We start from the raw sequence: 17,204 nt of genomic DNA, 5'->3' as shown, positions 1-17,204 counted from the left end.
TACACGGAGAATTGGCAAAAGATGTTGGCCTTTCCGCAGAAAGTGAGATTTTTTGCGTTATGAAAATCGTTCTTGATCCCCTCCAACAAGAAAGATGTTGACGATTTACTTGATTGACTGACCATAATTTTAAATTTGGATTTCTAATAGAAGTTGAAAAATTATGAAATAAGCTGATAAAACCTTATAAAGATTCTATAAATTGGGATGAATTTTATGCTACAGATTTCAATGGAATAGAACTTATTGTCAAAATATGCGAATGAAAAATGATGCTCAGCAATAGAAATGAAACTTAACATAAAACTCCAGTAGACTTTCCTACTTTTATTATCTTGTATGTGGGAGATGCTTTTTCCAACCTGAAAGTGACACTTCAAATACTTCTGATTATTTTAGTATCAGCTGCTTGCTGCGAACGTTCATTAAGTAAAATAAAATTAATATTTACAAATCTACGATCGACGGTGGGACAAGATTGCCTAAGGCACCTAAAATTTTAAGCGTAGAAAGAATAAAAAATGTAAAAGGTCTTCCTTGATGATATCATTAATGAATTTGCTTAATGAAAAGTAAGAAAAATTTATACATAGTGATTATTTTTATTAATGTATTGCAATACTCTAGATGATCATATACATTTCAAGATTTAGTAATGTTTTTTCAACTACATATTTTTTAATTTAAAGCCTACCTTAAGCCTATGACGCTATTTATTTTACTTTATTTTTTCTCATTAATCAGCAAGTATATTTTAAATTATATTGTTCTCGAATGGGGGGGGGGATGCTAAAAAGCTATTGCGCCATGGGAACAAGTTAAAGTCCCCACACCACTGCCTGAAAGTTCCAGTGTAATACCCTTGACTGTTCCTTGGATGTTGCACAGAATGTAGTTGTGAATCATAGTTGAATGGATGTTGCGCATCTATAGGTATAATTTAAAGGTATTGGTTCATCGTTGCATTTATTGTAGAACTGAAGGTTCACAGACCCTAAAGTTTTCAACATCAGTAAAAATGTATTCTTCTTAGATAGATCCGGGTTGCAGTGGTGGCTTGCGACCTAGTAAGAGACGATCGCGCCCAACGTTAAGAAATATAATAACTCATAATAACTCCTAAAAATAGAGTCAGATCAAAACAGAAAGTACACCACTAAAACCACCTTTTTTCTTTCCCCTCAGCTAGCTAGGCACTGGAAAATCATAGAGAGCTGTATAAAGACTCACTTTAAAGGAAATTGCTACATCTAGTGCCTTTTGTAATTAAAAATAAAATAGTTTTTAAAATAGAATAAATTTATACAAAAAAACTGTATTTTCACGTACAAGCTTGATGAATGAGGTCATAATCATATAGGTTATAACCATATATGACTTAAAGTGAATGCAATATTTATACACAATATTTGTTGACAAGATAATAATTATCCTTTAAATTTAAATAAAATAATTATATTTCATCTCAGTTCAAAGTTATAATTGTATCCCGGAACCAATCTTTTTTTGGCTTAACCCGTAAAGTACGTATCTCTATATTATTGTCCTACATTTCCAAAAAAAAAAATCATTTTTTTTTATTTTGGCTTTGAGTTCAGATTTGCTAAAGCTATTATGTAAACTGTAAAAATATTTATGGTGTCTAACCAATAATACTAATTCTTTAATTCAAACTGGAAAACTACCATCAAGTCTTAAAATTAGTTTTGTTTTTTGTCTCCTGGAGACAAAGTTTTTTTTTGGCTTGACCCATGAAGTACATATCTCTAAAGCGTTGTCTAAATATTTCCAAAGAAAAAACAAATCAATTTTTTTTATTTTAGTTTTCAGTTCAGATTCACCAAAGTCATTATGTAAACTGCAAAAATATTTATGGTGTCTAAACAATTATACTAATTTTTAATTCAAACTTGAAATATACCTGAAAATTTTAAAGTTAGTTTTTTTTTGTCTCCTGGAACCATTTTTTTTCGGCTTAACCCATAAAGTACATTTCTCTATAGTGTTGTCCTATATTTCCAAAGAAAAAGAATAAATTTTTTTATTTATTTTTAGTCTTCTCTTCAGTTCACTAAAGTTATTATGTAAACTGCAAAAATATTTATGGTGTCTAACCAATAATACTAATTTTTTAATTAAAACTAGAAAAATACCTCAAAATCAGAAAATTATTTATGTTTTTGTCTCCTGGATCCATAGATTTTTTTGGCTTAACCCACGAAGTACGTATCTCTATAGCGTTGTCTGATCCTTTCCAAAGAAAAAACAATCCAATATTCTTTATATTAGTTTTAAGTTCAGATTTGCCAAAGCTATTATGTAAACTGCAAAAATATTTATGGTGTCTAACCAATAATACTAATTTTTTAATTCAAACTAGAAAAATACCTGAAAATTTTTAAATTAGTTTTGTTTTTTGTCTCCTGGAACCAAAATTTTCTTTTGGCTTAACCTGTAAAGTGCATATCTCTTTAGCGTTGTCCTATATTTCCAAAGAAAAAAAAATTCAATTTTTTTTTATTTTAGTTTTCAGTTCAGAATCGCTAAATTTATTATGTAAACTGCAAAAATGTTTATGGTGTCTAACCGATAATACTAATTTTTTAATTCAAACTGGAAAACTACCATCAAGTCTTAAAATTAGTTATGTTTTTTTTTGTCTCCTGGAACCAAAGTTTTTTTGGCTTAACCCATGAAGTACTTATCTCTAAAGCGTTTTCGAAATATTTCCAAAGAAAAAACAAATCAATTTTTTTATTTTAGTTTTCAGTTCAGATTCACCAAAGTCATTATGTAAACTGCAAAAATATTTATGGTGTCTAAACAATTATACTAATTTTTAATTCAAACTTGAAATATACCTGAAAATTTTAAAGTTAGTTTTGTTATTTGTCTCCTGGAACCAATTTTTTCGGCTTAACCCATAAAGTACATTTCTCTATAGTGTTGTCCTATATTTCCAAAGAAAAAAAATCAAATTTTTTATTTATTTTTAGTCTTCTCTTCAGAATCACCAAAGTTATTATGTAAACTGCAAAAATATTTATGGTGTCTAACCAATAATACTAATTTTTTAATTAAAACTAGAAAAATACCTGAAAATCGGAAAATTATTTATGTTTTTGTCTCCTGGAACCAAAGTTTTTTGGTTTAACCCACGAAGTACGTATCTCTATAGCGTTGTCTGAACCTTTCCAAAGAAAAAACAATCCAATATTCTTTATATTAGTTTTAAGTTCAGATTTGCCAAAGTTATTATGTAAATAGTAGAAACGTTTATGGTGTCTAACCAATAATACTAATTTTTTAATCTAAACTGAAAAAATACCTGAAAATTTTTAAATTAGTCTTTTTTTTTGTGTCCTGGAACCAACATTTTTTTGGCTTAACCTGTAAAGCACATATCTCTTTAGTGTTGTCCTATGTTTCCAATGGAAAAAAAAATCATTTTTTTTTTAATTTTAGTTTTGAGTTCAGAATCGCTAAAGTTATTATGTAAACTGCACAAACATTTCAGGTGTCTAACCAATAATACTAATTTTAAAATTTAAACTAGAGAAATACCTGAAAATTTTAAAATTGGTTTTGTTTTTTGTAGATAATCGACACATGAATCGATGATTTAAGTAATTAGTTCTTGCTATACCATTCATAATTCTGAAATTTAACAATGGGTGTAAAAGAAATACTAGACTATTTGTATGTCCGAGTAAGCGAGTGTCTCACCCAAATTGCTGTTAATGCATTGGAAAGGCTAGAACGTCGCTGTAACGAGCTTATTGAACGCAATAGTTTATCGTTAAAATATGCCGGATTTCTTCCAACAGAAAATTTTGATTTATCCCAGATACAAAAACTGGAAGAAGAAGAAGGGGGCAATACAGGCAATGTAATCAAACGATTAGATGAGATTTTTGATAAGTTTCAGTCTAGTAAATTAGAGGAAGTTTTTCATAGGATAGACGTATCAAGAACGGGTAACCTTTCCATGACGGAAGTTATTGACGAACTTGACCTTAAAGATTCTGTGTTGATGAGACATGTTTTGTCTAGTTTTGACAGGAACGGAAATAGTGTCTTTGATTTGAGCGAGTTTAGGATTATCTATGAAAATATTCTTAGACATGAGATGGATCTGGTATTTACAGTATTTGATGTAGACAAGAATAAATTAGTTTCCAAAGAAGACGTCATACGTCTAATGGAGATTGAATCTGAATCTAAAATTAAACCGTCAAGCAGAGCAAAAGCACTTGAAAAACTAAGTAAAAAAATAACAGATCCAGGATGGAAGCGGGAAGAATTTCGGCAAAGCCTCAGTAAATACAAAATCCAAATTCCAGACTCCATTTAGTACAAATTTATTTACCAGATTCTCTTGTAGGCTCGTTGAATAGCTTGTGTTTTTAAGCTGCCTTTTTACAGAACACGCTGATACTTCAAGTGAATCGAGTTCGTCCGGGATGAGGCAGATCTTAATTGCTGACTACGTGCCTATGGATACGCGATTGGTCCTAACCAAAGGCTTCATTATGAGGGTGGCCTCAACTTGATGAGGTGGGAGGAGCTTGCCCCAAGGATTTCAGTACCTAGGTTTCAAATAGCTGTAATCAAATCCTAGGCCTGGGGTCGGTTAGGCTTGCAGGCCTCCACCTGAAATTAATTGCAATAAATAGCATAGCAACAGCCTCGGATGACGAGCCTCTTTTTATCCCAAGACAGACCCTTACTAGTACTTGGTTCAAAAATTTACCATTAATGTCATTGAACAAGGTGGCCTTTGTATTGTCACCTGGAATTTTTTGACGTTAAATTGCCCGGGATCAAAGTCACTTTTGGCAATGGAACTTAAACGTTTTTGCTGCAGGTTATACGTTGCAACGGTGCCCATCTGAGAGACTCAAACTCGCTGCTGCACTGGCACCGCACCATCTTCAGCAGATTTTCTGGTGCTTGTGAAGCATCTGTTATAATGAAATATATATTCCATGACGCAGAGAGGCGCCAATCCCACTCTTCAGGCTGTAGTGAATTCGACGTGTTTTTCCACTTCGTTATTTGCAAATAGCACCTGTTAAGGTGGTACTTTGCGGCAGCCAAATTTGGCGGAAGCCCCCCTTTAAACGAAAGCATTTGAACTTGCAAATCACAAAGTAAATGCTCGCACCCGGACATCCTTAAGGGCCTTCTCATTACTTTTCCCTTTGAATATGTGGAGCTTTGCTTGCAGGGAGTGTAAAGGGGCATTCTGTGCTAACGCTGCAGCAAGACAGAATGAGGACGATAAAGAAGACGAGTAGAGAGAAGAATTAGCTTTAGATTGTGCTTTAAAATCAAAACTTGTTGTGATCAATTTACCTGAGCTCTAAACGTTCCTCTTTATATTTGATTGATCTGAAGTTTTTATTTCGATTAAAGAAGTGGTTTTCAAGAAGTCATGCTTAGCAGCCTTTCATATTGCAAGCCCTTCAGAAGTGGAAATCAGGTAAAAAGCAAAATAAGAACTGCTTTTTGACCGCATATTTGGCAATTCACTAATTTTTTTTTATAAGAAAAGATCCTTTAGCCGCAAGAATTTGTCAAATAACGGTCTGCGTACATTACCCACCCCTCCCCCATTCCATGAAGGTGAAATGATACTGAGGTATGGAAAACTGGATTTTTGACGTCGTATTCGGATTTGTCGTGTTTTGTTTGACTATTTAAAATTCCAAAACATCCATAAACACAAAAGTAAATTTTCTCCCCTCATTTTTCCCCTTAATGAGCAATTCTGGGGCCCTTGTGCAAGGGGGATTCAGGTGGATTATTTTATGTAATTAGGCTGATATTCTTGAACAAATTGGCGTAGAAAATAATTCTGTTGCAATTTCCTTGAGGTCGAACCGTATTTTTACTCCATTATAGGTTATCTAAAAGTGCTGATTTTGACGTTACAAGTCATCTAATTAACAGAATTCATATATGGAATTCGTTTCATTTGTCAAAATTTATCGTTTGTGACTCAATTTTATACATAGAGATGTTCTGAGGGAACTGTTCAGTGGAAATTTTCTGCTGGGTTGGAATTGTTTGGAAGTATTTTACCGTGGGGGGAATCTTCCACTGGATAAATTTTCCACTTGGAAATTTTCTGCAGGGAAAACTTCCAATGGAGGAGTGTTGGCCCCCCCCCAAAAAAAAAAATTTTGAGGATGGGGAGGAGGGCGGAAGGGTTTCATGTATGATTTGAAAAATGATATGAATTTGACAAAAAATATGTTTTTTTTTTCAAAAGAAAGTAAGAAGAATTTTCTGGGGGGTATTGTCCACGTAGAATTTTCTGGGAGAATTGACTTTTCTAGGATTGACTTTTCTAGAGTTTTTTTTCTATTATTGGGGGGGGATATATTTACGTGTCAGGAATTTTTCATGGAGTAATTTTTCGTTTAGGAGTTTCCACGGAGGGAGAGGTGTATTTCCCGTCATTCTTTGAAATACAATCTAACTTAAATTGAAAATATTTTTTCTACTGAAAGCAACGAGCAATATTAAAACTTATAACAAAAAGAAGGTGTTCCATAGGGGATGGTGGAGAACATCGCCAATCCCTCGTTCTTTATGCTAAGGTTTGACTTTTTTCCCAATTCCTTAAGAAAGACTTCTGAAACACAAGGGCCGTTTAATTGGAATGAGAAGCTTTCTTAAAGTACTTAAAAAAGTTTAGCATAAAAAGTGAGGGATCGAGGAGAGGACAGTCTACCTCGTGTACTGAACAATTTCTATTCAGTTTAAGCTTTAATATTGTTCCTTACTTTAGTTTAAAAAGCTTGTTTCTTATCAAATTATATAAAACACAACATAATTAGAAATGTCACAACTGGAAATGCCTTTTTTTTACTGTTTTTCTAACTCAATGCTCCATTGAAGAATGAATATAGATATAAAGACTTCATTTGAAATATTGTAATTTTTTTTGTTTTTAAGAGTACCACTTTTCTAGCTTTTGTTTCAGTAAACTTTCTCTCTTCGATTTTTTTTTGTGTCTCCAAAGCATAGGAAAAAAATTAGTAGGGATATACACCCCCGATGGTTATAAAAAAAATTGAGCAGGCTTATATTCCTACTAGCGCTGCATTTTATGTTGCCAAATTTACCATTAAAATAATTTGCCATAAAATTTTGAACTTAATTTCACGCACCATTGAGTAAACATAGAGGTATTGATGAGGAGGCTGCCCCCCCCCCCCCGTATACAGAATAATTTCTGATCGTATTAAGTTTTAACATTGCTTCTTACTGTCAGTTGAAAGAAAAACTCGTTCTTTATTTATTTTCTCATGAGATCAGTTTTCACAAAATTCTAGGAAGTTTGCCACCTCCCCCCTCTGTGGTATATTCTGTATACGGAAAATTTGTACAGACAAGAGTCCCCAAACAGAAAGTAAGGCAAATAAAATAAAATTCGTATTGGAATTCTGGCAAGTTCCCACCAAAACTTCGCACCTTCAGTAAAATTTCCCCTGAAAAATTCCCTCCCCACAGAAAATCATCCCTGTTGATAATGTCTCCCCCCCACAAGAACATCTGCTGTACTTCCCAATAACAAATTAGTCCCCGAAGCCGCGCCACGCCGAAATGACGGCGGCGAATGTGTGATTCAGTCGGCGGCGGCGCGCCACTAGGCGCGCCGAAATTTTTTTGGCGGCACGCCGTCGATTTTTAGACCGGCGGCGCGCCACGGCGTGCCGATTTTTCTTATTAAAAATAATAATAAAAATTCCACGTCACCAAACACGTTCAACCTCTATTTTAGTAAGGATTTTTAAATGCTTGGCTAAAAACATACAAGAACAATATGACAAAACAGGAATTTGCTGGGCCGTGCGGAAAGTGTTTATGTTCACCATCGATCAGACCAAGTAGAATTCTCATTTCTAGCCACTAGACCCAGGGAAACCTATGTTGTGTTTATGTTTAACATCGCATTGTTCCTATAAAATCCCGTGTTTAGTCATTTCCTTCTTGTTAACTATTTGGGCTAATGTGTGTATTACTTTCAAAGTTTGAAGTTCAAACATCTCCTGTTCATCAAATACATACGAAAAGGAAGTGAAAAAAAAACCCAAACAAATAACAACATCAAAAAAACACTGTAAACAAATCAGATACCATGGCTTAACAACACCAACTATTTTAAATCAGCGGTTACATCACTTCAGTTACAATTCATGTAACAAAAGTGAGTTTGTTCACTCTGCCTGGAGCCATTGATCTTTTTGTAGTCACTACCAGACCTGTCGTGCTAAAAAGCCGTTTAGCTGGGGCACATGTGGCCGGCACAGCCAGAACTTGACGAGCGTAAACGGCCAATCGCGGGATCTGATACTAGTATTGGACCTTGGGGTCCCACAGAATGCCGCAAATGGGCTTCTTTGTTTCTGCTGAAATAAGTTGTTTTATAAGGGAGGACAAACCTGCACCTTCACCATAGGACTCCTGCGCCCTACACTACAGGAGGAACTAAACTGCACCTTTACCCTCTTTTCTTATCAACATGGAATAACCCTCCGAAATTCTTTTCTGAAAGAAGTGGTCAAGTTGTAACATTTCATGTCAAAGTTTAAGGCTACTTCAACTTCAATATGCTCTGATAACTGCTCAAAAAAAAATGTAATTTATTCCCATATATATATTTCTATACCAGCTCTAAAAAATCTGCCCAGTGGGAAACTACCGTAAATAAGCATCGACAAATAAATTAAACCCAAAATTAAAAACAGTTACAATAAATAACTGAGTCAAACTCAAAACGAGCAGAAATTAACATAAGTTGGGCTCAAAATCCCTATGCCTTCCCAAGGCCAGAACATAATTTTCACTTTACTGAAAAAATATAAATGTTTACTTTTATAACTTTAATAAGTCAAACAATATTAACATTTTGATTACTAAATATCAGTACATGTATATTAAACTGACAATGCATATTCATTTGTATTTTTGTCAGTAAAGTACAAATTATGTTCTGGACTTGGGAAGGCATAGGGGTTTTGAGCCCAACTTATGTTAATTTCTGCTCGTTTTGAGTTTGACTCGGTTATTTATTGTAATTTCTGTTCGTTTTGGGTTTCATTTATTTATCGATGCTGATTTGTGGTAGTTTCACGCTTGGTAGATTATTAAATAAAAAAAACAAGTTTTTTTAACTGAAAGTAAGGAACGACGTTAAAACTTAAAACGAACAGAAATTATTCCGTATATGAAGGGGGCTGTCCCCTCCTCAACGCCTCGCTCTTTACGCTAAAGTTTTTTTTATTGTTTAAAAAAATAGAGTTGAGAGAAAGTCAAACTTTAGCGTAAAGAGCGAGGCGTTGAGGAGGGGACAGCCCATTTCACATACGGAATAATTTATGTTCGTTTTAAGTTTTAAAGTCGTTCCTTAATTTCAGTTAAAAAAACTTGTTTTTTTTATTTAATTTTTGAACGTTTTTGAATTGATACAGTTTTTTATTTTGGCTCACCGTAGGCTACATGAATAATTAAAGCAAAATTTGCATATTATATTTGGTTAAATGGCTTTCTCGAAACTTGTTTAATTTTATTTACGAACGTTTTTATTAGTAATAAATATACGTAACTTAGAATTAACTTACGTAACGAACTTCTATATTCATAAATTTTTAACACGTATATTAGGGGGTTCGCCCCTAGTCAATACCCTGCTCTTTAAACTATAGTTCGAATTTTTTTTCCAGTTCTTTAAAAATGACCTCTTAATCACAATCAGTTGATCAGTTGAAAAACTTGTTTTTTTTTTATTTAATTCCTTATCATTTTATTTAATAATTCTGGGAAATCCGGCGCCCCCTTCATAGCAATGTCCCTTCCCCCATGAAAACTTCCTTCATGGAAAGATCCTTCCATATAACCCCCAACCCTCTCCATCCCCCACCTACCAGAAAAAATCTCCTCTGAAAAAGTCTGTATACTTCCCAATAACCAATACTATATGTTAACATTGAGTAAAGTTCATAACTTTCAGCCCTCCCCCTGGGTACTTTGGTGGATCAAGTCATCCTAAAAGACATTTTTATCATATTTTCGACCCTGCTGAACAAATTGGCTATCTCAAAATTTTGATCAGGTGACTTTAGGAAAAAAATGAGCGTGGGAGGGGGCCTAGTGGCCCTCCATTTTTCACTTACAAAGGGCGCTAGAACTTTTAATTTCCGTTCGAATGAACCCTCTCACGATATTCTAGGACTACTAGGTCGATACAATCACCCTTGGAAAAAAAAACAAAAAAACAAACAAACAAACAAATAAACACGCATCCGTGATGTTTCTTCTGGCAAAAAATGCAAAAGTCCACATTTTTGTAGATCAGAGCTTGACAAATCGACAGGAGGGTTCTCTGACAAGCGGAATAGGAGGGTGTAATTGTCATTACGGTTCTAGAACTTTTAGGGGTGTCTTTTCCCCCTTATTTTAAACTCACCCAAATATTCTCAGGCGCGTAACTTTTGATGAGTAAGATTAAACTTGATGAAACTTATATATTTGAAATCAGAATTAAAATCTGATTCTTTTGATGTATCTATTGGTGTCAAAATCCCGTTTTTTAGAGTTTTGGTTACCATTGAGCCGGGTCGCTCCTTACTTACAGTTCGTTACCACGAACTGTTTGATTTGATTTTAATTTTGCTCATTTTTGATTTAATGGAGTTTTTTACTTTTCTTTGAAAAAACTAAATTTTTGGACACAGTTTTTTTAATTAATATCTCTTTTTTTTATGTAGACATAGTTTTTTCAGGGATAAAGAAAATCATACTTTAAATATTTTCGTTTTTGTAAGAATTTATACTTGGTCCTGCTCTTTTTATGCTGAAAAACAATTTTCAGCAAAATTTAACAACATAGACCCTTATAAAAATCTGGACACAAATAGTAGTGTTTAATTTAGTTTCATACCTCCTCTAGTTGACCTGAAATGGAAAACTTGGTAACATTCGCAAAAAAATTTGTTTACTTTCTTTGATAGCTTGGATACACTTACGCTATTTTTATTTGGTCAAATTTTATGAGCAAAAGAAGCCCTGAAAGTTTTAACATAATACCCTCAGTCGTTCTTGGGATACTGCTGAGATGTCTTATTGGGAATTAGCATAAACACAGTGCATTTTGATTTAATCTTAAGGCAACATTTACTTTTTAAATATAAAGGCAAATGGGAGGGTGGGCGTGGTAGGGGGATTAGTTTCCCTTCAATCACTTTCGACTATTAAAAAGGACATCAGCCCTTTCTATTTTCAATCGAATGAGCCCTTTTCGAAGTTCCTACGACAACTCCTTCGATACGAAGTGCCCTGGTCTAAAAAACAACAAAAACAAAAATAATGATACATTATACCTACATCGATCTCTACTATAAAAATGTCAAGCCTTCCAATCACTTTCGATAATTAAAAAGGGCACTAGGCTTTTTGATTTCCAAACTAATGATCCCTTTTTGAGTTTCTACGACAACGCTTTCTAAAAACACCGTATATGCCCCCAAGGCATAAATTACAACCCTTACCCTAAGGGCTGTGAGGGGGGTTGTCATCCTCTAAGACCTAATTTCCAGAACTTTCAACTACGTTGAACAAAATGGCTATCTCAAAATTTTGATTGTATCTGTTTCGGGAAATGGTGGGCGTGGAAGGGGTGTTAGATGCCTTCCAATCATTTACAAGCCACTCCAATCTCTAATTGAATGAGCCCTTTCGAAGTTTCTACGACAACTTCTTCGATATGAAGTGCCCTGGTCTGAAGGAAAAAATAATAAATAATACATTTTGCCAACATCGTTCTTATATACCTCCAGGGCATAACTACAAAACCCTTGCCCAAAGGGTTGTTGAGGAGTAACCTCCTCAAAAAACATATTTTCTCTCTGGAAATCAGTTACTCTGAACAAAATGGCTATCTTAAAATTTTGATTGGGTGTGTTTGGGGAAACGGTGGGCATGGAAGGGATGTTAGGTGCTTTCTAATCACTTTCGGCTATTAAAAAGGGCACTAGTTATTCCAATTTCCAATCGAATGAGCCCTTTTTGAAGTTTCTGCGACAACTCCTTCGATACGAATTGCCCTGGTATGGAAAAAAATAATAATAATAATACATTGTGCCAACATTGTTCTTTACTTAGACAGCTCGATTGCGCTGCCTATGACAACATCCTGAATTGCCTAATGCTCTTTTACCTACCTCTTTTCATCCGAAAAATCAGAAAGAAAAATGAACAGAATTTTAAAGTGGAAGGTAAAATGTTTGTTTCAAGAAAAATTTCTTCTTCTCCTTCCTATGAACCGATATACATGGCGAGCCCAAGATGACAGTATTTATTTTTAAGAAACAGATTAGCCGGGATGACGATTGAAGCCCGGAGGTCGATATCGATAACCAAAAAAGAGAGAAAAAAAAAAAAAAAAAACGGCGGCGTATTAGTGACCCCGCCGCCGATAGAATCAGCGGTGGCGTCAAAAAGCTCGGTGGCGCACCGCCGTTTTTTTTGGCGGCGCGCCGCCGACTTTTCGGTGCGGCTTCGGGGTCTATAACAAATACTATACGTAAACAATGAGAAAAGTTCATAACTTATAGTTTTTTTCCCAGAGACTGTGTGTGTGGGATAGGGGGGGGGGGGTCATTTCATCACAAAAGCCACAGTTACTGAATATTTCAACTATGCGAAGAAAATGGCTATCAGAAAATGTTATCAGATGATTTTGGAGAAAAAAGGGTGTGGGAGGGGGGTGTTTGATTGCCCTAATATCTTTTTGGTCACGAAAAAATAGTACTAGAACTTTTAATTTCCGTTCGAGTGAGTCCTCTCCCAAACTTCTAGGACCTTTAGTTTGATTTGATCACCCCTGGGGGAAAAAAAGAAAAAAATTAACACACTTCCGTGTTCCATCTTCTGAAAAAAAAGTAAAATTCCACATTTTTGCAAACGGGAGCTTGGAACCTCAAAACATTAACAATAAATTTTTCACTAATATTCTTTTACTTTTAGGGGGTGTTTCTTCCCTATTTCAAAAATCAGGCAATTTTTTTCAGGCTCGTAGCTCTTGGGTAACAATAAAATTAATGAATTTTACAGGTTTGGAATTCAGCACAAAAGGCCAATTCTTTTGATGTATCTATTGTTGTCAAAATTCAGTTTTTTAGAGTTTGGGTTATTATTAGGCCAAATCGCTCCTTATTTACAGTTTTGTTCCTACAAACTGTTTGATTTTCGCCTTGATTTTCGTTAATGCCCAGAAATGAAGTATCCTTTATAGTGTTATATGTCAATTAAACTAGCCACAATCCCAATTACGGTGGGCTCTAAGCTGTAAAAAAAAAAATATATATATTTATCCCCCACTTTCACCTGCAGTGAGCCACTTAAGCGTTAAATTTAAATTAAACGAAATTTGTAGGCAATGCTATGATTATGCTCATTTTGCCCGAGAACAATTAATATTAGTTTTTGTCACTTAATGCATACCACTTTTATTTCAAAACTGTTTCAGCATGGAGTAATGACGTAAGTTTGGTTTTTATTCTAACTGATTAAACAAAATAAAGTGCCACTGTGTCATTATACAAGTGTGCTGGAATATATTTTCCATTGATTTATAAAATACTATTTTTTTGTCTTCATTTAAAAACAGTAAAATCGTTGGATCCTTTCATTTTCGTGAATTGGTGCCACTCAAGGGCGTAGCTTCAGCATTTTTATTGATGGGGCAAAAACGTTTCACATCCAGAGAGTCAAGGGGCATGGGCTATGTAATAGATTTTTTCCTATTTATTGGAGGGGGGCAACTGCCCCCCTTGCCATCCCCAAACAACGCCACTGGTGCCACTGAAAACTCTTAAAATTATTAAGAGGAGGACGCACCAAGTATACCTACCTAGCTAGGTAACGGTCGACCGTCGAAGCCACGCCCATTACTCACAGCTCTATCGCTCGATGCACCAATGAACCCTTAAAGCAAAACGGGAGGGAAAGGACAGAGACTGGTAAAAATATGCTTGAAAAACTACTCGGGTATTGTAATTTAGATAATTTCAAACGCTTAATTGGTTTTCTTTCGTGAGTTTGCTTTATACATATATATATATATATATATATATATATATATTTTATATATATATATATATATATATATATATATATATATATATATATATATATATATATATATATATATATATATTTTATATATATATATATTTTTTATATATATACATATATATATATATATATATATATATATATATATATATATATATATATATATATATATATATATATATATATATATATATATATATATATATATATATATATATTTAAAACTAGTAACTCTCATAATGTTATTCATGTTGATAGTGATAGTGGTGAGTTTCATTCAATTATAATTGTTTGACTCTATTATATCTTCCATATCTTTCAAGGCTCACGTTTACTGACCGAGGCCAAGAAAATGCTGCAGCTTCCAATCTTGACTTTTTTTTTCATTTGTATGTTAGTAATTGCTTATTTGTCAACTCCTTTATTTGTCATGTTTTGTCTAAAGAATTTTTTCCGTTAACTGAATTTTCATTTTTGTTGTTTTTTATTTTATCCGTCATGGTTTTTATTAACTTGATAGTTTCTCAATACAATGTTATCATTCGTTTATTTAGCAGAAGAATAACTACAATATTACTTTCATTGTCTTTGAGCTTGGTCTGATGCCCCAAAAAAGTGCAGGATATCCGAAGGTTTTTTTCCCAACTGAATAAATTAATATCTATCGTCCAGGCATCTTGGCATCCTGGCAGCATCTTGACATCTTGGCATTTTGGCAGCAATAGTACTACTTACAGGACCGACTCATATTCTTATATAATAAGAGCTCTCGGTATAAACTGATAGTAAATATTTCTTTTCTTTCCTCGGTTACTCAGCTTTTAACTTACCACATGAATTTGAGACGTGAATAATCTAATAAATACTTCTATGCAACATAATAAAGTTGCTTTATACTTACGCGGAAATTATTATATGCATCCAAACCCGAGACAATGTTATCTAGGAAGACAAAATTAGCATCAAAAGCTTGCCAGGATAGCCATTCGCTTTCATCTACCAAAAATCTAGTCTGAGACATGGCTATAGAGTAGTTCAAGTAGCCCTGTTTGGCCAGGTTCAAAGCATCGTCAACAATTTGTGCGCGGTTTATCAGAGGTATGACCTTCAATGTTCGTTCGTAGACTATCAGCTATCAGAAGCCAGTTGCCATCATCATAGTTTACCCTGTAATAACCTGTAAAAAAATATACTCAGAAGTTGTAAATTAACAACCTTATTAGAATATTGTTATTCATAGAAAATATTTAATTTTCTGTTGAAACAGAATTAATATTAAAATTTTCTACCAAATGCAATAGCATGTCCATTTGTTGGAAGAATACAGTTAAGTGAGAGCTACACTGTCTTCAATAGTCATTTTACTGATGAAATTGCGCCCCCTTCTCATCTAGAAGAAGACCTACAGCAGAACATAACAGAGCTTGCAAACACAGCCGGGCGAGTTGGATTGGCAATCAGAAACAAAAGTTATGGGCAATAATGTTAATTCAATGGCGAACCGGGAACAGCTCTGATGATCAGCTCTGATGAGAAAGAGGAGGTTCCAGAATTTGAGCATCTTGGAAGCGTCAAAAACTCTGATGAAAGCCTGGAGCGCGAGATCATTATACGCATTGCGTGTGCAGACAATTTTATACTAAACTATTTAAAATCTGGAAAAACTCCGCATACTCTCTAAAATTCAAATTCAGACTCTATGTAAATTTTATTGTCCTCTCTGTACTAATATATGGATGCAAGACATGAGCATTGACAAAACAGCTTGAAAAAAGAATACACGGTTTCAAAGATGATTTCTTCTGGTTTATTCTGGGTACCCACTAGTTTGATAGGGTTGCGAGCACCTTCATGCATGAAAAACAACAACAAAGCAACTACCTATAGTTGAGCGAATTCGAAGTAACAGATAGCGGTACTGCGGCCAAATGGTCCGTATGGGTAATACCAGGCTCCCTCATGATGTTTAGTGTTGGGTTCCTTCGGCATTAAAAGGTGCTAACGCCAAAAAGGCGTCGTTTGGCCGATGCCTAGAGAGAAAGAGAGGCAACATTGGCAGGCACATCTTTTCTTCACCTTTGGCCAAAAGCTCTTTGGGGGTCGATATGAAGAGGCACCGTTGTTGCTGCAGTATAGTGAATACGTAGCACCCGGGGTTGGGTGGGTAATCTATGACGCCTACAGCAGTGGGATGAAACCACCCGTTTGTCTTTGTCTGATTTTGTGTCTGGCTCTGTGTGTTTTCAGTCTCGATATAAACCTTCCTGTAAATATTATAAGAAGACAGAAAAATCTGATTTTGGTGTTCAAAGACCTAGCAAATTTGTTAAAGACATAGCAAATTGGCAACGAGGATAAAAGAGACTCTGTTTAATGAACGGAAATTAGCTGTTAATGAACAGTTAGAATTCAAGTGACAAAAGAGATAGCGGTTAATGAACAGTTACACTGAAAGTTCAAATGGCACTAACAGTAAAGTAAAAGTGAAACAGGAAATATCAACAATGACTAATACTGGAGTGCTCCACGAATACCAACAAAATAACGATTTTTCGGAATACTTAGAAATCCTAACATAGACAGTTACACAATTTTACAGAAGCTTGTGTGGACTCGCAAAGACTTGTAATTTTGGAAATTTTCTTGATGAAGCGATTTGAGACCAGTTTGTTTGTGGTTTGCGCTCAGCAGCAATTCAAAAGCGACTTCTTACCGAAGAAACTTTAAGTGCCCCAAATGCCCTTTTTATCGCCCAAAGCTCAGAAAGTGCTAATAAAGAGATTTCTAGAATGAATGAACGATCAGTTAACGTAGTTATTGAGCCTAAAAGTGAACGAAGCTGCTTCAGGTGTAGAATGTTGAACCACACACCTTAAAAGTGTTTCTACAAAGAAAAGGATTGTTATAAGTGTCTAAAGAAAGGCCACACAGGCAAGATTTGACGTTCAATAACCCAAAAGAACTTACAGCAGAAAGGACCACAGATGAACAAAGAAAAAACCTCAAGTTAATGCTGTGAATCCTCATTCTAGTGTAATTAATAATAAAAGTGACAA

General features: G+C 34.5%; 2 protein-coding genes across 2 annotated transcripts in view; both read right to left on the bottom strand.

Moving 5' to 3' along the window:
* Positions 1–15,181, bottom strand: part of LOC148948563 (aminopeptidase N-like) — a 61,684-nt gene extending 46,503 nt beyond the window's left edge. The window contains exon 1 of the mRNA XM_089094468.1: positions 15,050–15,181. Within this exon, the coding sequence (XP_088950594.1) occupies positions 15,050–15,169 (120 nt within the window). The 5' untranslated portion in view covers positions 15,170–15,181. The remainder of the gene's footprint in view (positions 1–15,049) is intronic.
* A 5-nt stretch (positions 15,182–15,186) lies between these two features.
* The window catches only part of LOC148948562 (aminopeptidase N-like), a 147,647-nt gene continuing 145,629 nt past the window's right edge, over positions 15,187–17,204 (bottom strand). Inside the window, exon 12 of the mRNA XM_089094467.1 lies at positions 15,187–15,325. Within this exon, the coding sequence (XP_088950593.1) occupies positions 15,219–15,325 (107 nt within the window). The 3' untranslated portion in view covers positions 15,187–15,218. The remainder of the gene's footprint in view (positions 15,326–17,204) is intronic.

Source organism: Artemia sp. Qi Xiang Cuo, chromosome 9 (genome assembly GCF_049724085.1).
Source record: "Artemia sp. Qi Xiang Cuo chromosome 9, ASM4972408v1, whole genome shotgun sequence".
Taxonomy (NCBI): Eukaryota; Metazoa; Arthropoda; class Branchiopoda; order Anostraca; family Artemiidae; genus Artemia; species Artemia sp. Qi Xiang Cuo.
Note: the sequence above shows the minus strand (reverse complement) of the source record. Positions and strands in the feature narration are given on the sequence as shown.